Source organism: Muntiacus reevesi, chromosome 5 (genome assembly GCF_963930625.1).
Source record: "Muntiacus reevesi chromosome 5, mMunRee1.1, whole genome shotgun sequence".
Taxonomy (NCBI): Eukaryota; Metazoa; Chordata; class Mammalia; order Artiodactyla; family Cervidae; genus Muntiacus; species Muntiacus reevesi.
Window position 1 is genome coordinate 82,782,284 of NC_089253.1, and position 25,208 is coordinate 82,807,491.

The window sequence follows — 25,208 nt, forward strand, 5'->3', positions numbered from 1 at the left end:
CTCACTCACATATATGTCATCACATTCATTTTACAAAGGAGAATAGGGATAGAATTTAAAGAGGACAACTTACTTATTGTTGGAGGTTTGCTTGAGAACTTATGCAATTTTTAGTAGTTAAAGGAAAGGGTTTTGAATCTTTCTCTACAGAAAGTGATTCATATAGATTTTATCAAACTTCACCTTTATTATTGATTTGTTTAGTTTAGTTGCTAAGTCATGTCAGACTCTTTTGCAACCCCATAGACTGTAGCCTACCAGGTTCTGTCCATGGGATTTCCCAGACAAGAATACTGGAATGAGTTGTCATTTTCTTCTCCAGAGTATATTCCCAACCCAGGGATTGCACCCTCATGTCCTGTATTGCAGGCAGATTCTTTACCACTGAGCCATTCAAGAAGCTGTTTATTATTGATTACTGAGGCTTGAACACAAGGTCAGACCTTGTAGCACCAGCATCTATTTGTTACATGTTTGACCTGTCAGCAAGTAGGACAACTGGATTCTTTGGGGGTCATCCTAGAGGCTCCACTGTTAGGCAGTGCATCTCACTGGTGTGCACAAGAACAAATGGGGCCATGCCCTATGGCCCAGCATCAGTTAGTATCACATCCTCAACCTTGTCCCCCTTTGTGGGATGCCAGAGAAGCACACACTGCAGATGTCCTACCCTAAAAACTGGAAGAAAACCCAGCATCTACAAGTTAGCAAACCAGAAGGGGGTACCTGAGGAAACCATACCTCAGCTTTTTTCAAAACAAGAGTAAACAGTGTTTCCCATCCCATTCTTTAGTGCTCAGCCCATCCTCCTCAAACATTTTAGAGAGGCTTCTGGCCAATCAAACCTCTAATTCCGTCTTACTTCTATTTTCTATGCCTCCCAGAATTCCCTGGTGGCTCAGATGGTAAAGAGTCTGCCTCCAATGCAGAAGACCCAAATTCGATCCCAGGGTCAAGAAGATCCCCTGAAGAAGGAAATGGAAACCAACTCCAATATACTTGCCTGGAGAATTCCATGGGCAGAGGAGCTTGGTGGGCTATAGTCCATGGGGTCGCAAAGAGTTGGACATGACTGAGCAACTAACATGTCACTTTTCTGCTTCCCAATTAACACCTTGTTTAAAATATACCATTTTAATATTCTGGGCCTTCCAGGTGGCTCAGTGGTAAAAAATCTGCCTGCGATGCAGGAGACATGGGTTCAACCCCTTGGTCAGGAGGATCCCCTGGAGAAGGAAACAGCAACCCACTCCAGTATTCTTACCTGGAAAATCCCATAGACAGAGGAGCCCCCCAGACTACAGTTCATGGGTTCGCAAAAGAATCTAACACAACTTAGCATCTAAACAACAACATTCTAAAGTCCTATTACTTGTCAACACCACATATTTAGCTTTTGATTAAAAAACAGAATACTGTATAGCATCTTGTTTCACAATGGTGATCAATACAGTGAGCTCCTTGAGGGGTCATGTGTATATGACAAGCATATACACTTTTATAATCTAGTTCAGCTGTGGATGTGGAGAAATTCAACATTTATAGCCTTGGGATATGTTGAGACTGGCCTCCATTCTACATCCAGTCAAAAAAAAGGACACCCCTTTCTGACAGGCAAATCACTGAGAAGTGTCTTAAATAAACAGAATCTGCTTGTGATCAACGCTCTTGCTTAATACATGCTTTGCCACGTAAGCTACAAAAAATTTTAGGTGAGACTAATTTGCCAGTGACCTGGCATCCCCAGTAGGTGTTAGATCAGCACCTATTTGAATTATTTTTGCAAAACTGAGAAAAGTAAAACCCAATTGCAGTTATGCATAAAGGAAAACAACCTCAGAGTCAACTGGCTTCTGCAAAGAGCTAGGGAAAGGGTTCAAGTTGGACTAAATGACTCTGGAGTCACCAAAGCGCCCTTCTCTGCAGAGAGGCCCTGAATTCCCGGGATAGGAGAAAGAATGCAATATGATCATGTCTGTCCTCTTGTGGCATTTTGGAGCACTGTATATCAAAGTGTTCAAATATGTATCACAATAGGGGGAACACAGTTCTAGAGATATCTGTGGTTTTAAATTAGAATAGGAAAATCCCTAAGTATTTTCCAAATTGCTCTCTTGGAAATGAATTTCCAGCTCACCATTCCAAGCCCAGGGCTGGTCAGCAAGCATATTTGTTTTGACTCATGTTAGTTTTCACTGGCCACACTGTGTCATGGTTGCCCTGATCCTGCAATTGGTGGGGACAAACTGCAGTGTCTCCCCTCCAGCTAAAATAACCACTTTCTTCTCTGTTCTCACTATGAGATGTCCACTGTATTGTTACCTAATACTCCACCTGTCCAGGTCTTATTTTCTCATCGAGATTCAGAGGACTCAGTACTGTGCAAAGCATGTGGGATCTGGAGGCAGATAGCCCTGTTGGAATTGAGTTCAGAACTTTGAACAAGCCACAACTTCTGCACCCTGATTCTCTCATCTGGGTCATAGATCATGATTTCTGTGCATCAGAAGTAAATGAGCTAACAGGGTAGATTAATAAATAAAATAAATAAAAATTATCATCATCATTAGGAACTGAATCAAAGTCCATGAACTGTACTTATATCCATTTATATTCAGTCTGATTAAGTGAATTAATGAATAGAGGAATGAATGATTATTTCTAGAATACCATAAAGGAGAGTGGACAAGAAAGTATAGAGCCACAAATTTGGTATGGAATTGCAACGTTTACTTTGTTCTAAGCAGCACGTAGGACCTGGTCTTAGGTTACCCATTACTTACTAGACAAGCAGCTACATCTCTGAAATTTCTACTCTTGAAGGTTAAGCATAGAAAGGGAGGAAGCACTGACATGCAGGCAGCAAATACTTTTCTAAACTAGAAATATGGCACAATGATTACGACAGCCATGCCACCCCAACTGATGACAGATACGATTAATTTTGCTGAAGCTCAAAGGGGCCATTGACCCCTAAAATGAGTGATTAGTGCTTCATGCAGTGCCAGGCGATGGTTGATCTAAGGCCCAGAAGCATCTAAACTCAATGCAAGCTGCTTAAAAATGTAACATCCAGTCTTATTTTCTCAAAATGTGGTGTCTCCATCTCTATAATAACAGCTTCCAACCTGCTCAGAGGAAGCATCGTAGAAGTTTCCCTTTCCATCAGGCTTCTGGGAGCAGTGCTGTAGTAGGCATCTGAGCAGGGGTGGGGACGCAGATGCCACATGGAGATGCCTATGAGGTCATCCTTGTCCCTGTCATGGTTTCACGGGGAACGGGAATGCAAACATTTTCCATCTTGTATTAAAATCTGGACAATGAGAGTAGTAGTTAAAGATAAGCTTTGATGGAGTGCTTTCGGGTAGAAAGAGGAGAATATTCAGATGAGCTGATTTTGTTGTAGCTGTTAGCCAGAACTATCTAGGAATTAATTAAAAAAAAACAACTCTGGCCTATGACTTCAGCATAATGGAGAGGGAGACCAGATAGTGGAAAATAGAATGCAGTATCTGAGATTCATATAGAAACTCATAGTAGAAATTCATTATAGAAACTCAAGGCTGAAGGAAAACTAATGCGTTATCTATGCTGATTCTGAGGAAGGACTTTTTTTTTTTTGGTCAAAACATATTATGCAGTGAACCTGATGAAAGGCCATGAATCTGGAAAAGAAACATTTAGGAAAGGAAACACATGCTCAATTCAAAACTGTCAGTCCCTGGGACACGGTCTATGCCTGGACAGCCTCAGCGTGCTGATGGGGACAGCCTGGTGCATGGCAAGCCGCCGCTGGAGCTGCATGGAGACTGGGGAATTATTCAAACAGTCTCTGAAAGGTTGTGGCTTCCTCAGTGACACATGTTTGTGGTTTGCAGATGAATGGACTAAGAATGAATATTCTCACACATAAATAAATACATGTAACAACATTTATATCTGTATCCAGTCCCAGTGGGGACTCGTGAGTGATGCCACGTCTGCTTCTATCAGGAATTTGCTTTCTTACCAGACTTCAGTGATGCTATAATATCTCATGAGAAACTGCAGAGACTGAAATGGGAGCGGTGCCTTGGTCGCCACCAAACAAATAAATCCTGCACTTACGTGGGAGTTGCTTGGATGATTTACTTTTTTTCCTTGCACAGGGTGCTATTCCTGAATCCCTAAAAGCTTGCAAGCTTGGAGAGGATAGATGCTCAATTCTCAGTGTCAGGCTCAGTGCTATAGAACAGCCTTCCAAGTGGGAAGAGAAAAATGTTTCCACCCACATATGCCCAGTTCCCTGGGAGGTGATTCAAGTTAGTTAAAGTGATGTGAGGGAAGGTTTCGAGGAAGAGGGTTATCAGGAGCTTTCACTGTGGGAAGGTGTGGGAAAACAGTTCTCACTCCTAAGGGCTGTTAAAAGGATTGGATAAAATAATGCACTTGAAGGAAGACTTTTTTCCACTATAAAACCTCCTCATATCAATGTCAGGTTTCCCCACTGTTACTGTTCCGAGGGGCCTGTGATGTTCAACTATTCATTTGAGAAATGTATTGCCTACTTTGTGCCAGGCAATATGCTGAGATGCCAGAGAAATAAGACCTAATTCATGCCCTAGAGGTTTCATGCAATTTAGAAAAACATAGAACGTCATGACTCAGGAAACTTAAAGATGCCACTAAAATGTCTAGACGTGCCGGCGGGACAGTGAGTCATGCCCTGCATACCACAGTGCCTCCTGTAATCTCATTGTACTGTTCCAAGGGTCCCTTTGCAACAGTACTATTTCCTTGACAACCATAGTAGTTCTCAGCTCTAACACCACACAACCAGAAAGAGGTCCATTCAAGGGAAGCCTTCCTTAGAGGGACCACTTCAAAGTGGACTTGCTGTGTCTTTCTGAGGAGCTCTCTCCTCTCTCCAGTCTTCTCCTCTCTCTCTCCACGGTTTGATTCTACCAACTCTCAGTGTCGTGTCTGGGTGACAGAGTGGGATGAGGAATGGGAAGAGTGGGATGGTGAGGGAAGATGGGCAGAGCATTGCAGACCACAGCCAAGGATAAATTTTGTTACCAGAGATTTTAATGTCTTGGGCAACTTAAGAAAAGTTGCTCATCTCTGTCAGTCTTTGATCTCAAGACTTTGTTTCCACAAACACAGCTCCATGCTCATTAAATTCTTAGCCTCTAAGAACCTGGTGTTTCTTAGTAGTTTCTTAATAGCTCCTGCTACTCTACCCCGAATGTAAGAACCTTTAGGTCTTGGATTCAGGAACTTTCACAGTTATAACCTACACCCTAGCCATGCCTGTTCACCAACCATGTGGAGTAAGATCAGCTTTATGGCCATCTGGTCCCATCATTTCATGGCAAATAGATGGGGAAAAAGTGGAAGCAATGACAGATTTTACTTTCTTGGGCTTGAAAATCACTTTGGACGGTGACTGTAGCCATGAAATTAAAAAAAAACAAAAAACAAAAACAAACGCTGTTCCTTGGAAGGAAAGCTATGACAAACCCGGACAGCATATTAAAAAGCAGAGATATCAATTTGCTGACAAAGTTCTGTAAAGTCAAAACTAAGAATTTCCCAGCAGTCATGCATGGATATGAGAGTTGAACCATAAAGAAGGCTGAGCGCTGAAGAAACGATGCTTTCAAACCGAGGTGCTGGAGAAGACTCTTGAGAGTTCCTTGGACTGCAAGGAGATCAAATAAGTCAGTCCTAAAGGAAATCATGGAGTAGCCAATGGAGTATTGGAGTAGGCACTCCAGTACTCTTGCCTGGAAAATCACATGGATGGAGAAGCCTGGTAGGCTGCAGTCCATGGGATCATGAAGAGTCAGACATGACTGAGCGACTTCACTGTCCCTTTTCACTTTCACACATTGGAGAAGGAAATGGCAATCCACTCCAGTATTCTTGCCTGGAGAATCCCAGGGATGGGGGGAGCCTGGTGGGCTGCCATCTATGGGGTCGCACAGAGTCGGACATGACTGAAGTGACTTAGCAGCAGCAGCAAAGGAAATCAACACTGAATGTTAATTGGAAGGACTGAGGCTGAAGCTGCAGCTCCAATACTTTCACTGCCTGATGCTAAGAGCCGACTCATTGGAAAAGACCCTGATGATGGGAAAAATTGAAAGCAGGAGGAGAAGGGGACGACAGAGAATGAGCTGGTTAAATAACATCGCTGACTCAATGCGTATGAATGTGAGCAAACTCTGGGAGACAATAGAGGACAGAGGAGGCTGGAGTGTTGCAGTTCATGGGGTCGTAAAGAGTCAGAAACCACTGAGCAACAACAGCAACAACATGAAGGCATTTCAGACAACTGGATGAAGGGCCTGCCCCATCAGAGAGCTACTGATAGCGGGTGGCTTTGAGCTCTGAATGTACCATTTATCACTGCTTCAAACAGAAAAATGCTAAGGTTTTGGAGCTGCCTATCCCTAGAGACACCATGCCCTACTTGAGCATCTGTGGAGCTGTTTGGTTATAGAGAATAACCATGACCCACAAGGCTGTTTTTCCAAGCATCACATCACACTGTGGAGAGATATGTCACTTGAGTGAGTCAACCTTCAAATGTTGACACTTATTCTTTTGTTTCAAGTAGAAATGTCTCACTTGTTTCCAGACTGAAGAACTTGGGACAAGTTGTATTGTCCACGTCCAGTGAAAGTTATCAGAATTTATATTCTGATATAAGGCTAATCAACTCAAAGGCTAAGTCCTTTTTAAGTCTATGTTTATATACTATATTTGGCACTCTGACCTGGAAAAAGGCTGGATCTTCAAAAGAAGTCTTGCAAGAAAAGATAGGGTCCCAGATATGTCCAGTGTCCTTGGATGTGATGAGAAGTTATCATGATAGAGACAGAAAAGAGCACTGAAACAGGAGTCTGTAAACCTCAGCCTAGAGGTCAACCACCATGAAATGAGCTGGCTGGTCTGGGGCAAGTCACATTTTTGCTCTATTGCTCTGTTTGTTTGCTTTTCTATCAAAAGAGGGACATAGAAGCACTGGGCTGATGACCTGTAAGGTCCCTCCCTGTGTGAATATTACTCTGACATTTTCTTTCATCTATCCTTTCCCTTTCTATAGGCTAGCTGCTATATTTAAAACTTACTTGTGATGGCTGATGCTTATCTGAAACTAGAAACGTGGACGAAAGCACATTTCTGTCCCCCCAAGCTCCCCTCCCATCCCAGTAGCAGTGAGGGATTGTGTTTGGCTGCCAGGCTCACCAGCAGGAATATGGGCATCTCTTGCTATAGCGGCAGCAGTAAAATTGCCACTCCCGATCCAGCACCGACTCGAAGTAGCGGCTCTGGAATCCTGCCACCAGTCCATTGTTGGAGCACGTCTGGTACCTGAAGAGAAGAGGAAACTCCAAATCAACTATCTCAATGGTGCACAAATTCACCCCCTCCCCAAGATCTTAGCACCCAGTTACTAAGCCAAGCCACTCTTTCAATGACCTAGATTCCTTACGATTCATTCTATTTTATGCAAATAATGACTTTCTTTTATTGGTAGGAATGACATATACTCACCGTTAAAATTCAAATCATTCGAACTCTTTCAACTGGAGGAAAATTGGGAAACTCTGCTCTTGTTAGACCTCTGAGAATATGTTGTTAGATGGAAGAATGCATAAATGGATGGATACAGAGGCATCTAGAATTTTTACAAATGCAAGATTGTATTATTCATGCCATTTAAAATAAAAGATAATATAATTCACTTTATCTAAGTTGAAATAAAATGAAGACAAGGAAAAACACAACGGATTGATGAATTTCAAATAAACATTTCTTCTGCTTAAGAGCGGGTGGATTCTCTAACCCTGAGCCACCAGGGAAGCCCTGAAAGCTTTCAAAAGCTCTTCCAAAGTGAGTCTTAGCTACCTCTGTTTTCCTGCATTTTTACCCACCTGGACATTGATCCTGTTCCCTCTTCTGAGGAAGCAGAGCAGGAATTTGTCTCTGTGTCACTACCTGGCAGTTGTTGGAACACATCCCTGCTTTCCAAGTAAAGATAAGTTTCCAGAAAATATAATAGATTAAGTAAGAATAAGTACCCAGTGCTGATAGGTGAGAGAGACCTTGCTGACACACAAACTATACAACCATCAGTGACTGAACTTCATTTTGTTCTTTTTAATTATTGGAAATGATCTTCTGGATCATATTTAGATATATATTTGAAAATATATATGTATATTTGAATATATATACATAAAAGCATGAATGAATAAATGAATAATAAATGAATGAAAAAAAAGATGCTTTCTGACCAGACATGAAATATATTTAGTATCTAGTTTGATCAGATTCAAACAGGGACTTCCCAGGTGACTCAGAAGGTAAAGAATCCGCTTACAATGCGGGAGACCTGGTTCAATCCCTGGGTCAGGAAGATCCTCTGGAGAAGGAAATGGTGACCCACTCTAGTATTCTTGCCTGGAGAATCCCAAGGACAGAGGAGTTTGTGCGCTATACCCCATAGGGTCTCTAAAGAGTTGGATGTGTCTTAACAACTGAGCACATATTCAAATAGGTGTTTATTTATCCCTTCATCCAACAAACTTGTACCTCATCACTATTCTGTATCAATCACTGTGCTTCTGTGTTGAAACAAAAATCAAGAAAAGGGCTTGGTACTCAGTCAACATGCAAGTTGGCTCGAACTCCCTGTTCCCAGGACTTGCAAGAAGTTCTGACAAACCTTAGAAAGCTCAGCTATAAGATATAAATAATGCAAGTTAAGATGTACATTGAGACCTATGCCCGTTGATGACTTAGCCTTCTTTGCTCTATCATTGCTCACATCTCAGCTTTGGAAAGCACCTGGTACATTTCAGGAAGCCATACAGTTGGAATGGATGACTAAGGTCTGAAGCGTAGCCTTGGGGGCTGATTTTCCACAATGGTTTATCCTATCCTAATTCTAGCCATGCTAGTGAGATGCAACTTTAATAGAAAACTCTAAGAGTTGTAAACAAAGCTCATATGTGTCCAAAGAGTGATGGCACAGCAAACTGGAACTCTCTGTGATCTTTCTCCATCACTAAAAGTTTGCCTCCCTCTAAATCAGCCCTGTCAGAACTGAACCAGGCTTTCCTGGAATTGTTGTTCCACTGTCTTGGTTTGTCCTGGGCACTCAGACTGTCACAGGGACAGCATTCCCATGATGGTAAGTTCCCATAAGCAAAAATAAATGTAACAAGATAAGCTGAAAGGTTTCGGTACCAGTTCTGAAGCCCATCCAAGTTCCATGAATTCTCTGCCGGCTGCCAACCAGGCAGCTGACCCCACAGTGCTGTAGGGGAAGTCTGTGTGTGTCACTGTCTCAAACGCCGCCTGAAATAACACTGCCTTGTGAAGATTATTTGGACACTACTCGCCCAGGGCCCAAGGGCATATGATGAAAGCTAGTCAACCAAACAGAGCTCACCTACCCGTTTCTGTCCCACTGCTTTCACATTTTGGTAGAGTGAGCCTGTACCAGAGCTTGGCAGTGCATGTGGCCAATGTGATGAAAGTATTCCTTCTAGAATTGGATTTTTGTAAGGGGACATTTTCACATTCATGTAGAAGCAGTATAGCAGGGTAGTTAAGAGCATAGGCTATGTTGCTGGACTGCTACTCCGACCATTCCTGACTGTATCACATTTGACAGGCTTAATACCCTCTAAAGGCCTCAGTTTTCTCATCTGTAAGATGGGCATAGTAACAGTATGTACTTATTAAAGTTACTGTGAAGACCAAATGAAGCAATGCATAGGCAACTCCAGGGCTTGCCTGGTGGCTCAGATAGTAAAGAATATGCCTGCAAAAGAGGAGATGTGGGTTTAATCACTCATGCAGGTCAGGAAGATCCCCTGGAGAAGGAAATGGTTACCCACACCAGTATGATTGCCTGGAGAATACCCTGTGGACAGGGGAGCCTGGAGGGCTACAGTCCATTGGGTTGCAAAGAGTCAGACAAGACTGAAAGAGACTGACACTTTCACTTTCATATCTAACTCTGGGGATATTATATTTTAATGCTTAATAAACTACTTATTATTGCCATCATGCTTTCACTGGGTCCACACAGCACTTGTGGGTACATTCTGAGAAATCTGCTCTTGGTTTCCCGGTCTCCATCAGTGGAAAGCTGGTAGACTCATATGCATTCCTTGAGTTGCTGTTTCTCTAAAGCAAAGCTCGCAGAGGTTGGCTGTCCTAATTGCTGACACATTCACCCCGCAGCACAGCTACTTGAGTACTTATTGCCCCCAGTAGATGGTAAAGTCCTTAAAGGAGAAAGATCACTTAATCTTCAGTTTTAATTCCCACAGGGCCTGACACGGGAGTCCAGCAAATGTGTCATGAAAGAATGAATGAACGAATGATCATGGAAGAATGAATGAACAAATGAATGATCATGGAAGAATGAATGAACAAATGAATGATCAGGGCAACTTCCACTACCAGAGGTGGAATGCACTTCTTCTTTTGTCTTAGTTTTTGGTTGGGTCTTAGTTGTGGCACTCAGGATCCTTGTTTCGGCATGCAGGTTTCTCTCTAGTTGAGGTGTACTGGTTCCGTTGTCCTATAACATGTGGAATGTCAGGTTCCCAAATCAGAGATTGAAGCCTCATTGTCCTGCATTGCAAGGTGGACTTTTAACACTGGACCATCAGGGTAGTCCCCCAGAATGCACTTGTAAGAGTCCATCATTCAAATCCAGGAGGGACCCTGAAACTCTCTCCAAGCAGTTCTCAGAAACTCAGGTGAGCGATACCTCTTCCCACTCCTAACTTCTCCTTCAGGAATAGAGCCTGCTCCAGGAAGAGGGTGCAAAACGAATGTAGCTTTGAGTGTTCCTCTCCTCCACTCCTCTCCCTTTCAGTCACCTTTTCAAAATGTACTTAATAAGATCCACCTAAAGATTTGGCCACAAACTGCAGGATTCCAAACACAGGAGCCAGGCAGGTGAGAAGGGGAATGAAGGGAGCTTATCAACAGGAGGGGAGGGAGGGGGAGTTGGAGAAAGCTTGCATTACTAAAGTGATTCAAATTCAATTTTCTTTTTTTTTTTAAGTTGTGGAAAAGACGACCCTGAGGTTCTACTTCACTGCCTGGGGCATGGCTGTTGTTCTTAAATGGTCTGCAGAAAAGATGATGGGACCAAGACTGCAAATTTCCTGGTAAAGGACAATAGAACCCAGCTGAGCCCTAGGCACAGGTCCGCTGAGAACGTTTCCTCAGAGTCTGAGGGCCCTGGGGTTCCTTGCTTCTGGACTCTCTCCTCTCCCCTTGAAAAGACATTCTTTCTCATCAACCCTTTGAAGGCTGGAGGCTCAGATTCACAAACTCGAGCACTGTGAGCCCTGCTCCACCTGACGCTGGAAACTTTCTAGAAGGAAAATCACCAGGCAGTTGTTCCTCCTCTGACAACAATGGCCATGGACATTTTCTGAGAAAATGGCCTTTCTGAGAGTGGTTTCTCTTTTCTCAGGGTCATCACCCTGGGAAAACTTTCTTCTATATCCACAAGAGCAAAATGTGGAAGCAACAGGATTCAGGGGAAAGAGTCCTTGTTGAGGGATTGGCAGGCACTGAGTTCTGGTCCTAGCTGTGACTTTCACATTCCGTGTGGAGCCTCACCTAGGTCACTGTGAGAATCAAGTGAAATAACACCTGCAAAGCTCTTGGCCAAGATAGAAACAGGAAGAGCAGGGATCCAAACTCAGATTTTTCTGAGGCCAGAGCTCCTGCTCAGGAACTCTCAGGGAGCCCAAAACGTTGCTCTGTGATGGTCCTTCTGCTTTCTGGTCCATTCTCCAGGCAGGCTGTCTCCCTGATGCTGTGTCCTTCCCTGGGTCCAGGGCCACTGGTCAGGCTGTGTGACAGTGGCCAGGATGGGAAGCGGTGTATGTGTCTGGTTTTGCCGGTGAACTCCTCTGTGACGTTTTGGTCTCTCTTTCCAGTCTCTGCTGGCCTTAGTCCAGACCCACAGAAAACCCAGACTCTTAGCAAGTTGGAGGTGGCATTGGGTTGAGTGGAGAACAGCGTAAGGAAAGCAACATCAACTTGGTGAAGAGCTTTCAGAATCCTATCAAGTGGATGGGCTGGTTGGGCTTGTCTCTTCTTCCAGCTCCACAGACTGTTTCCAAGTCTGCTAGCCAGCCTTCAACTTCATGAAAAAGAAGGAATACAAGCAACTTTCCCATCGTCTAGGCTGGTGGCCACTCCCTGTGACTAGAAGACCATGTGGCTCAGCCTCTTACTCCCCAACATTGCTCTCCCAATCCAGTTTGATAAGGGTTTAAATTTCACCAAGGGAGACTCACTCTTTTAGAGTAAAGCTTTGACTCCTGTTAATTCTCTTTTCCCCAGAATATTCTTTGAGTTACTATCAGACATGTATAACATGCTCCACAGATTTTCAGAATGTTTGTTAAATCAACAAATATTCATTAAAATCTACTCTATGTCAAGTGCTGTACTTGGTCTGGAATGCTTTCCAGACAACTGTACTGGTAAGGGACATCAAAGATGATACAGATGTTGGACAGAAGAAATAGATTGGTACTAAAGACAAAGATGAGAAACAAGAAACTGCCTGGGGATGGTGGGGCAATGAAACGGCAAGGGACAAAGACAAACCAGTTTTGGAGCAAGTTTACCATTCAAAGGAGCTTTACAAGTTTTGGATTTTTCTCTCAAACCCCAACAGAATGACTCCATGTCCCATCTTGTTCTTTCTGCTGATATTTATGCCTACCTCCACAAAAATGTGGGCTTCCCTGGTAGCTCAGACAGTAAAGAATTTGCCTGCAATGCAGGAGACCTGGATTCAATCCCTGAGTTGGGAAGATCCCCTGGAGAGGGCATGACAACACCTCAGTATTCTTGCCTGGAGAATCCCCATGAACAGAGGAGCCTGGTGGGCTAGAGTTCATGAAATCTCAAAGAGTCAGACATGACTGAGCAACTAAGCATAGCACAGTACAGCCACAAAATGGGGATGACAACTTTAAGCCTGATAGTATTGCCTGAAGATTAAAGAGATGTTATATGTCAAGTGTCTACTCCAGAGCCAGGTACAAAGTATGTTATGAAAAGACAGAAAAGGTAGTGGTTGTTACTATTACTGTTATCAAAAATATTTGCAATTAAATGGAAGGAGAAGCTACATCCGGGCCAAGAATTGTTCCAGGTGCCTTTTACAGTCTTCCAGGGAATTGAAAATTCTTCCATTAGGAGAATTTTGTAAAGACTGAAGTAAATAGAAATCTGAAGGTACAATGTCTGGTGGATATAGGAATGAATCAGAACTTTGATCACCAAAGAAACATGCAGTCTTTCAGTATCCTGATAGAAGATTATGGGTTTTCTGTTGACTAAGTCAGACACTTTCTGTCAAGTGGTGGTTTCAGTTGGTCTAATTGGTAGCAGCACTTGTTGAAGTTAGTCGTCTGTTTTTCCAGAAGGAGCTCATAGCAGAGGACTCCCTTCTAACCTCACCATATACACCTCATTAACTTCTTTGGATGAAGACTGGGCTTTGGTGCGGTTGGTGGTTTTGCATTTTAATTGCTCATTATCTCTTCTGTTCTACATTATTGTATAGTACCCACTTTTTATCTCCCGTAACAATTTGTTTTAAAAATGGGATGGTTTAGTTATGCCTAAGTAGAGAATCGTATGAGGAAATACTGTCAAGAAGGTTTTTTTTTTTTTTAACTTCCATGGAACTTCAAAGCGATTAACATAACCAAGCTGGTGCAAATGATTCTCAACACTTGATTTGGATATTTTGAGCATGTCGATTATTTCCCACACAGTATAGCATTGATTGTTCTCAACTAACGTCTCAGTTTGATCACTATCAGATTCAACAGGTCCACTTGACCATGGAGCAATGTCCTATGAGAAATCTTCAGCACAAAACTTCATAAATCACTTCTGACATGTTCGATCAGTCACAGCACCGTCTCCATGCACTACACAAATCCGTTTTTGGGGTTTTTTTTTTGCATTTCAGCTGCTTTTTTTTGCCTTTCATGAAATCATAAAGCATAATATGCCAAAAATGTTGCTTTACTTCTTCCATCTTCAATATTAAAATGACTGAACAAAAATTTACCAATTTTGATATTTTTTTTTAATCCACACTGATATGACAGCTATTACAATACAGTCTAACAAAATTGTTTCAAGTGACATTAAAAACAACTAAGCACTACTAGAGACATCTTATGGAAAAAACTGAATGAACTTTTTGACCAACCCAATAATGATTTTGCCTTGCAGTATTATTGTGAAGCTCAAATAAGATTACACCATGAGTAACTCAGGGGCATAGACTGTATGTAATTCATCTTCATATTCCTGGAGTCTGGCAAAGTTTGTGATAATAAGTATTTGGTAGTGAATAAATAGGCAAATGCATGAGGAATAGTTTATAAATTATACAGCACCACATCAATTAGAATTAGGGTAACAGCACTTATATGTCATACCTACTTCATTGCTTTTTCAATTGTTTCACTCCCACCTTTGTTTTTGAAGTCTGTGAGTTTGCTTCTGTTTTGTAAATAAGTTCATTTGTATCAGTTTTTTTTAGATTACACATATCAGTGATATCATATGCTATTTGTCTTTCTCTGACTTACTTTACTTAGTATAATAATCTCTAGGTTCCTCTATGTTCCAGCAAATGGCATAAGTTCATTCTTTTTCATGGATGAGTAGTATTCCATTGCATATATGTAGTGAGGAGAGAAGGTAAATTAGGAGTCTGTGGTTAACATATATACACTACTGTAACAAAATAGATAATCAACAAGGATCTCCTGTATAGCATAGGGACATCTACTCAGTATCCTGTAATCACCTACATGAAAAAAAAATTGAGAAAGAATGTATCTATATATATATATATATATATGTAATTGAATCACTTTTCTGTACACCCGAATCTAACACATTGTCAAGAAGCTTTACTACAATATAAAATAAAATAAAATAATTTAAAAATGTAACCAAAGTGGTTCCCTGTGCAGGAAGATCTGCAGGCTTCTTTGTTGGGGTCACTGGCTGGGGTTTGAGCTGCTCAGTGAACTAACTAGTCTTTTTTTAAGGTTTCTCTCTCTCTCTTTTTTAATGTGAACCATTTTTAAGTCTTTATTGAATTTGTTACAATATTGCTCTTGCTGTTTATGTTCTGGTTTTTTGACCATGAGGCATGTGAGATCTTAGATCCCAACTAGGGATCGAATCCACATCCCAGCATTGGAAGGTAGATTCTTAACCACTGACTGTCAAAGAAGCCCCTAACTAGTCTTATTTGATCTTTCACTACACATTTAGTGGGTCCCACACTGTGACAGTATTATTCTAGTGCTGAAAAATATTCTATACAGTGGTGAATGAGACAAAATCCTTACATTCATGAAGCTTATATTTTGAAGGGAACGAACTATAAAAATACAAACCAGGTAAGGACAAGTGCACTGCAAGAAACATAAAGCAGATTGGGAAGCAGAGGGTGAAGACACTGGTGTAGAGGAGCCAATCTGGGAAAACCAGGTGAGCGCGGTGCGTGCTTAAGGACCAGCATAACGAATCATGATGGACTGCTCTTTACTAGACAGGACCTTGGTCTCAATTAGAATCACACTGTGGAAAACTGAGTTCCTACTGTTAAAAAGTTAAATAGAAATCTCAATTAAATAGAGTCAGGAAACCACTACAATATTGTAAAGTAATTAGCCTCCAACTAATAAAAATAGATGGAAAAAATAAATAAATAAAATGCTACTCTCTGGGGAAAAAAAAAATAGAGTCAGGAGAGGGACCAGAAGGGGGAGGTCTCATACCCTGTGATGCTGCTCAGCCAATGAGAGTTTGTCACAAGGGAACCAATGAAAAGCCATGGACTCTATATTTACTGTAGCCCTCCCAACTCCTTTTACCCCCACAAAAGCATTCTCTCCATTTTGTAGGGACTTGCACATGCCTCACCATGACTGTAGACCCCAAATTGTAATCATTTGCTCATCCCTACCAAACCCGTTGTTTTCTGGAGATATAACTGGCGGTCTATTTATTTTAGGTCAACATTTTGGTATTCCATTGGGGGATCCAGTGAAGATCCTTGATTACTTTGAGGCTTGTGAGCAAACAGATGTGGTACCCACATTGAACTTGTTGATGCTCACTGCTTTTCTAACTGACCCTGAGATTTTTAAGCAAATCTTTCTCCTGGATCTGAGCTTCACCCTCATTCCATTTTGAAGCTTTGCAGGTTTTATTCAGGATCTGTTTTAAGGTTTTATCTTTTCCGGTTAAGACCTTGTTCCCGTATGACAATATTCATTTGGCACTTTGACTCAGTTTTTGAAATCAGACTGATACAGCTGGAACTGGCTGGCCATCAGCCCATTCCTTGGGAAAGGGGGTTGGGGGTGGGCTGTCTTATTGGATGTATGCTGAGTCGCTTCCTGTCTCTCTCAGGGCCAGACTACTGTCTTAGAACTGGCTGATACTAGACCTGCATGCAGTGTGGGTTATTCGAGCTAAGTTGTTTGAAAGTAATTCTCTTACATTAGAGAAAACATCTCTGAGAAAATGGGATCCTGGTTATTTAAATATTTTGAGGGTATCCCTTCCGTACAGCGATCCTGGTCCATTTTATGTTTGACCACCAAGTTTATTCTTCATGTTCATGTCTAACTAAATTGGATTGACCTAACCAAAGGCAATTTAGAATACCAATGACCATTATGGGAGAACTTTTGAAATCCCTAAGCATACTTTTCTCAAAACCAAATTGGATAACCATCACTCTAAATTTTCCAAAGCTAAGTGAAAAGCCTATTCTGATGGGTATTTTGAGGCTTCCAAATATTATCAAGAGACTAAAATTGCATCTCTGCAAAGTAAAATGTTAAGATTAATGGAGGAAAATGTTTAAAGAAAGATAACATGGCTCCCAAAGCCTCGGGTTCTTCTTCCTTGGCTTCTCTGTCTCCCACTCCACCTCTGTACCACCTTGTCTCTCTCCCTCAGCACCCCCTGCTCAGGGCCCACCCTCAGTGCCATCTTTCTCTTTCTCTATTTGGCCGTCTACACCTCCTGTGTGTTTGTGTGCTCAGTCACTTCAGGCATGTCTGACTCTGTGACCCCATGGACTGTAGTCCGCCAGGCTCCTCTGTCCATGGGATTCTCCAAGCAAGAATACTGGAGTAGGTTGCCATGCCCTCCTCCAGGGATCTTCCTGACCCAGGGGTCAATCCTGCTCTCATGTAACTCCTGCATTGCAGGTAGATTCTTTACCACTGAGGCCCTGGGGAAGCCCCTATATCTCCTAGAGACCCCCAGCCCCCCAATACTGATCCTCTTGCCAGACTTCCTCTTTTCTCTGAAGGTTTTCCCATTCCCTTTTCCTCTGAACTGATCAGAAACTGTCTCTTTCAAATTAAGCCTTTTGGGGACCCAGAGGCTCAACACTTAATCTCTAATATTTCCTGAACTAAAGCTGAACTGCAAGCCACAGTCAAATTTTTCCCAAGGTAACTGAAGATCCTCATAGATTTGCTGAGTACTTTAGTCATTCAAACTTATCAACCTGGTTTCTTCAACATATATCAGCCAGTTCATATGACTGTCAGTGAAGACAATGACCAAATTCTAATGAAAATAACTAATACAGAAAATCCTGAAAGGTATCTAGAATTGCAACTCTGAGACCAGCATACTAACTTATTATGTGTTCAGGCTCAGGCAATCACTAGGCATATTCATTGAGTTATTACAAGGGCTTTTCTAAAGCCTGTTGATTGGAACAAAATTCAGGCTGGCACACAAAAATTTGATGAATGTGTTTATGACTATTACAACTGACTTCAGATTATTTTTAAAGCAAATTCTGATCTTTCTCCAGATGTTGATTCCATTTGGGTAGCTCTAAACTGAACTAAAAAGCCTCTTGATGAAAGTGAAAGAGGAGAGTGAGAAAGTTGGCTTAAAGCTCAACATTCAGAAAACTAAGATCATGGCATCTGGTCCCATCACTTCATGGCAAACAGATGGGGAAACAGTATCAGACTTTACTTTGGGGGGCTCCAAAATCACTGCAGATGGTGATTGCAGCCATGAAGTTAAAAGACGCTTACTCCTTGGAAGGAAAGTTATGACCAACCTAGATATCATATTAAAAAGCAGAGACATTACTTTGCCAACAAAGGTCCGTCTAGTCAAGGCTATAGTTTTTCCAGTGGCCATGTATGGATGTGAGAGTTGGACTGTGAAGAAAGCTGAGCACCAAAGAATTGATGCTTTTGAACTGTGATGTTGGAGAAGACTCTTGAGAGTCCCTTGGACTGCAAGGAGATCCAACCAGTACATCTTAAAGGAGATCAGTCCTGGGTGTTCATTGGAAGGACTGATGTTGAAGCTGAAACTCCAATACTTTGGCCACCTCATGCGAAGAGTTGACTCATTGGAAAAGACCCTGATGCTGGCAGGGATTGGAGGCAGGAGGAAAAGGGGATGACAGAGAATGAGATGGCGGGATGGCATCACTGACTCGATGGACATGAGTTTGAGTAAACTCGGGAGTTGGTGATGGACAGGGAGGCCTGGGTGTGCTGCAATTCATGGGGTTGCAAAGAGTCAGACTCGACTGAGCGACTGAACTGAACTGAAACTCTGTGTTTAGTAACAGGCTGATCTGAGACCTCTCCCTTCTAATAAAAAGAACTAGCATGGAATAGGAAGCTGTCCACTCCAGACTCTGTTAACCTAATATACCAGCACTCTCTTACTTTAGATGAGTCACCTAAAAGGAAGAATGCCAAAATTCTTAATCTTCAACTTCAGCAAATGAAGGCCCCTAAGTGAACCACCCCCCAAATTTCTGCTATTTTTGGAAAAAGTCAGGACATTGGAAAATAATTTGCTACAAATTTAAGGACTTCAGTTGCTTTCAGTCCTTTATTCAACCTTTCCAACATCCTCCCAGTCCTCGACGACTGGACTCCTGGGAACAAAAGGAGCTCATCCCAATCATCCCTCTTAACTGACTTGAAGAAAATGTGTCCAGGTTGGGGGTGAATCTTTTCCAGTTCTGACACTGGAGCCACATTCCAGGTACTCAACTGCAGGACTTAAATCAGACCTTGCCTTGTAGTACTAAAACTATTCAAACAGCGGGGGATCTCTAATAAACCTCAAGAGGTTTCTGTCTCTGAATATATTCCATTTTGTTCAGGCCTTTTAAGAGCACATACGTTTTTCCCTTATTTTCTTTTCCCTTCCATTTATTAGGTGAAGACTTCTTAGAGAAGAATACAGGTGCAAGTGCCTGCTCAGTCACTAAGTCATATCTGACTCTGCAACCTGTTGGACTCTAGCCCACCAGGCATCTCTGTCTATGGGATTTTCCAGGCAAGAATACTGGAGTGGGTTGCCATTTCCTTCTCCAGGGGAATCTTCCAAACCCAGGGCTTGAACCTGTGTCTCTCTCACTGGCAGGTGGTTTCTTTACCATTGAGTCACCAGGAAAGCCAGAGAAATATGCAGGACTTTTTCCTAAAAGGAGAAAATAATTCTAGAATTTGAGAGTAGTCATCAAAGCAGCCAACCAGGTGAATTAAGTGACTCTGACATCTTTTATTTGTTTTGTTTTTGATGGTACTAGAGCTGATTCTGGAAATAACTTATCATCCGCTTCTACTGAATCAACTACCACCCTCTTTGTGGCAAAATCTCCAGCTGAGATCAGCAAAATTCACAGCCCACTGCACATCAAGGTTCAAATAGATTCCTTAAAACTTCTTTCCAGAATTAATCAATATCTAAGAAGTAAAGAAGCCCTTCAAAGCATAAAAATCGTATTAGATTATAAGGCTCAACACCTCATTGTTGCTTATACTAGTCCCTATATTTGCTCAGTCATATCCAACTCTTTGCAACCCTATGGACTGTAGTCTGCCAGGCTCCTCTGTCCATGGGGTTCTCCAGGCAAGAATACTGGAGTGGGTAGCCATTCGCTTCTCCAGGGGATCTTCCCAACCTGGGATCGAACGCAGGTGTCCCACTTACAGGCAGACTCTTTACCATCTGAGCCGCAGGGGATCCCAATGCTCCTGTTTTACTGATGAGAAAACTCAAGGACTGAGAGTGGAGGTTTGTCCAGAACCATTTAACCATTTTTGTACCTCAGTAGAAGCTCTCCTGAATTCCCATCACACTGAACATTTCTCAGTCAGCTGCCTCACCTCATAAGAAGTCCTTTGGCTCACTGTTCCTCGCACCACTCATTTATGTTGTAATAATCTTGACTCTGCTACTCTTTTCCCTCTGGCACGGATGAAGTTCCTCATGATTGCTTAACACTGATGGGGTGACCTACTGACTCCTTGTGATGATCTTTAGGAAGTTCTCTGGATAACTGTGATTACTCTTGGTTCAATGACAGTTCTTATTTAAAAGATGACAACGGCATATACTGTGTGGGGTATGTTATTGCAACTTCTTATATTTTTGAGGTATTACCTTTATCTATGGCTACTTCAGCTCAACAGGCTGAATCATATGCTCATATGTGGGCCTGTACTATTTAGCCAAGGATAAAACTGCCAAAATTTATAATAGTAGATATGCTTTTAGAGTAACTCATGATTTTGGAATTTGGTGGAAGTAATGTGGCTTCCTTTTGTCCATCACGTGGCTTATCTTTGGTGAATTCATAAGTTCAAATAGTCAGCTCCAAAAGAAGCTGCCATTTTGAAATGTCTTCTTGGGAATTCTTTGAGGACCTGGGAAAAAAAGCAAATGCCAGGAGACTGAATGTTCTTCTGAATTCAGACTCTATGTAAAGCTGACTTGCCTCTTTAATCAGCCTGGTCAAATTACAGATTCACAAAATCTTTGTTGACTGCCCATGATATGCCAGGAATTTGTTTTAGATTTGTGTTAGAGTTCTCCTACACTTTGGCTTGTGAGCATCACAGTACCTCTCCCTAACAGCTTGCAATATGGGTTTTACACATTTTTTTCCTTTTTTCCAGAATGAGAAATTGAATGCCCAAGACCACAGTGCTCAGAGATGACAGGAAAAGGAGTTGTGAATCAAAGTTTCCTGATTCTAAAACCAGAGCTCCTTCCACCACACTCCAGCTCAGCCTTGTTCCACATGGGACCCACATGTCCTACAGCTTGGGTCAACCCAAGTTTGAGAAGATTCCCTGAGAACAACTGGGGCATGCTCTGAGATGGCAAAATGCCACTCATGGGATCAAGGTAAAGCCTCCAAGCTGTTGTAAGTGGGAGCCAGCATGCACACTTCAGAATCTGGCATCTGAAGAAGTGATTTTTCACCAGAGAAGCCCTAGCAAACAGCCATGTTACAAGTCAACTCAGCCATGATGGAAGCTCCAATTAACAAGGGTCTTTAGCAGATCTTACGCATTTTTCTCTTATCTGTGTTTAAGGCTCCACCACCCCCTTTAAAACTAAGCTTGCAAGCAAATGTAGTTATACAAGGCAGCCATATTGCACAAAACTATCAACTCTTCCCCCAGAACAGATTAAGAATCTGCAGTCAACTGGAAGATACAGTTGCTCCCCAGTTTATGAAAAATTTCTCTCCTTCTGATTTTTTTCACTTAAACTGGAGCCTAAACTAAAAGCAATAATCATATAACAAAAATGCCTCTGGGGTAATCGGGATCAGTCCTGGGGCAGCTGAGTCCTACTGTTTTTCGTTTGTACATTTTGTTTTTTTAAACTATGTGATTAATGGAGGAGGAGACAAAGACAGCAGAGGGTAAAAAGGGGGAAAGAAAAAAAAATCATTTGACTCTGCACAATCAAAAACATGGAGGAAGTGAAGGTGGAAGAGAGACTGTGTCTGTCAGCTTCTCATTCGATTCCCATTGGCCAAACAAAATCATATAATTTGCATTCCCTCTTGTGCTTTTCTTCAAATAGTTTGGGAGTTAATGACAAACCAGTCACACGTTGGCAAGTTTGAAACTAAACACAATTTGCCTTCTCTCCCTAGCAGGGATAAACACAAAGATCAACAGAATGAAAGAACAATCCAGCTATATTTTCAGAGCCAAGCAGAGGTTAGGAGCCTTGGAGCCCTATGAGATTAGGCAGTCTAACTGCTCATTTTCCAAATGAGCTGAGAGCCTAGAGAGCTGAACCCATGGTCCAGGGTCACCAGGCAAGTTGTCTTCAGAAGCAGGATCTAAGTCCAGGCCTCCTGATTCAGAGTCCAGGGCTTTGGACTGGACAAGAAATCATCTGAGTGCTGTTTTGTTTGGCTCTAAAAGGGGGCATTAGAAAGGGGCCCCACCCATCTGCTGGCCCCCTAAATTGGAGGACTAGACAGACAGTTGTAATTAGGTCATCCCTGGGCTCTGTGCCAGGCAATGGCCTGCCTACGGGAAGCCACTGGAGACTATCATTGAGGTGAGGCTGGACTCTGAGTCAGCCATCTGTCTGGAAGGGTTTTAAATAATTAAATATGCTCCCTGGAGGCAGTGGGGATGGATGAATAAGGCCTGAAGGGGCCCCCACCTGCAGCTGTGAACCGTTACCCCCATCCCTTCCGCAGGCTGGCTGAGCCCAGTTCTGGCAGTAATGAAGCTGACCCCATCCCTCCGGGACTAGCTTCTGCTGTCATCTTACAGAGCCCTCCCTCTGCAGGATGAAGAACTGCCCTGAGTCCAGTCCCTACCGCCCTGACCCATGCTGACTGAGCCCATGCAGTGGTGCAGCAGATTCTCAAGTAGCCCATCATCATGGCTAAGCACTTATGCTCTGGAGCTGAGACTCACTGGATCCAAATCCTGGATCAACCGTTTTCCAGTTGAGGAAACCCCTGATCTCTAGACAACAGTTTATCTACCTATAAAGTGACTTACAGATTTGTTCTGAGCATTAAATTAGAAAATCCGTATAAAGCACTCAGCATGGTGCTTGGCTGGGTTAAGCAATCAATGACAGCTGTTTTTATTGCTTAGAAGTCCTCTTTTGCCTGGCTCCTCCACCCATCAGTCTTTTCCTCTTGATCTCTCATCTCTGTGCTGGTAAGAGTGACACTCAGAATTTTGTGCTTGACCACCTCTAAGCCCCAATCCACCACATGCCCATGGAGACCCCTCAGTAGAATCTCCTCTGCACAGTTACCATAGCAGCAACCAGCCAGCTGGGCTTCCTCCTCCCCAGACCAGCCTCCCCTTGAGCCTGCCTTCACCCTCTCCCCCAAACCACTCAGTGGCCTTGCCTCCATGCAGGCTGCTGTGACTAACTGGCCTCACAGTGCATAGCTCCTGGGATGGGCTCTGACCAAGTACTAGTGTGAGACAGTCACACGCCGCAGTGGAGGCACAGGCTCAGGCCGTTTCTGTGTCATTAACCATGGCAGAACCTAGTTGAATGAGAAGACTTCTCCCAAAAGATTTCAGTAAACTATTTCCCAGCAGTGAAACCCATTTTAAATGCAGACAGACAAGGACCTTGGTACTCAAAACTGAGAGGGCACATTTAATTGGGATGGCAAACTATTTCATTTCACTTCTCTTGGCTTAAATTTCTTTGACCCCTCTCCCCCACTCATTAGCCTTAAATCAATATTTCTCAAACTGTGGTGAAGATTCTGTTGTTTATTTTCTCCAATCTGTTGGGTACCAATACGTTTTTTGTAAGACAGTCCGAATAAATTACTACCATACTAAAATGCCATTTGGATGTCACAGCAAAATTGAATTGCTACAAATTTTCATAAAGACTTTCAGTTTCTGTACTTATCTTTTTGCAAACTAATAAATGTTTCACAAAGCCATACTAGTCCCTGGACCAAACTGAGAGCCACAGAGAAGTCCATCTGCCTTGGACACCCCTCTGCCCCATCGTGGGTTTTGGTCCTGTAATGTGGTCTGCTCAGCATCGACCCTGCCACACCCAGAGCATGCAATGGAAAGGATCCTGGTAGGATCTGCCCAGTCTTCAGTGAGCTCTGTTCCCTGAGGGTCAAGCCTCCCCCAGCGAGAGGGGTATGCTGCTGCATCACCAGCCGTGTGCAGCGCGCCGGCTCTTACCATTCCATTCCAGCCCTGTTGATCTCCTCCCACCAGCACTCCGAAGGCTCCCCCAGGCTCTGGGGTGTGGGCATGCAGGCATAGTTCCACTGTCTGTCGGAACCTTCCTTCTTGTTGAAGATGCTCCTCACGGCCACCACCACCTGCCCATGGGGACATTGGTAGCTGAAGCCCTGCCGGTTCAGATTCACCCACCCATCATCACTGTAGTCATGGTACTGATGATAGGAGTACCCATAGTCACCATACTGTCCCCAGGCCACGGTGACCAGTGGCAGAAGCACCCACAAAAGAGTGAGGTCCATGCCGCCTGGGCTTCTGGCAAAAAGTGTCACCCTATGTCTGCTGGGCTGCTGGTTTTATACAGCTGCCGCGGACATGTGGCTTCCAGATGTGGGTGAGCGGACTCCAACTGCAATGTGTCATCGTTTAAGCAAAACTTTTCGGCGCGGAAATATTGGCCATAAGTACTTTCAGTTTGTTTTAAGGTGGAATTCTAAGAGAATGTAAGGAACATGCAAATGGAAGAAACTCCCAGAGAAGGAAAAAATTAGCAGTTAGATTATAAAAGCACATGGCTTCACACTTCTTAGAAACAGTCACATGAATAAAAGCAGTGTTTGTCCCTCCTCTCTTAGCACCTCACCCCTCTCTGCCCCCCACTCCACCCACCACTAGCAAACCCCTGTATTTATCCTTCAAACCACCAACCACCCTTCCAAGACCACACAGATATGCAGAATGAGATCTCGAAACACCAAAATAATAGGATGAAGGAGCAGAATCATTTAGATTTCTGTAAGTCTGGAGGACTGCTTTTTTAAATGATTTTCTCTGTGTGTGTGTGGTGTGGTAAGTCACATAATATAAAACATACTATTTTAACCATATTTAACTGTACAGTTCAGTAGCACCAAGTACGTTCACATTGCTGTGTAAATCTTACCAACAACCATCTCCCAAATTTTTCACTTTCCTAAATGGAAACTCTGTTCTCATTAAACACTAACTCCCCATTCCCCCTCTCACTATCAGTCCGCAGCCCCTGGTCTCTGGCAGCTAACAAGGTACTTTCTGATTCTATGAATTTGACTGCTCTAT

At 42.8% G+C, this 25,208-nt stretch overlaps 1 protein-coding gene across 1 annotated transcript in view; it reads right to left on the reverse strand.

The window, feature by feature from the left end:
- Positions 1-24,488, reverse strand: part of DPT (dermatopontin) — a 34,129-nt gene extending 9,641 nt beyond the window's left edge. The window contains exons 1-2 of the mRNA XM_065936763.1: positions 24,108-24,488; positions 7,237-7,362 (exon numbers count right to left, since the gene is read on the reverse strand). Of these exons, the coding sequence (XP_065792835.1) occupies positions 7,237-7,362; positions 24,108-24,412 (431 nt within the window). The 5' untranslated portion in view covers positions 24,413-24,488. The remainder of the gene's footprint in view (positions 1-7,236; positions 7,363-24,107) is intronic.
- Positions 24,489-25,208: the final 720 nt, after the last annotated feature.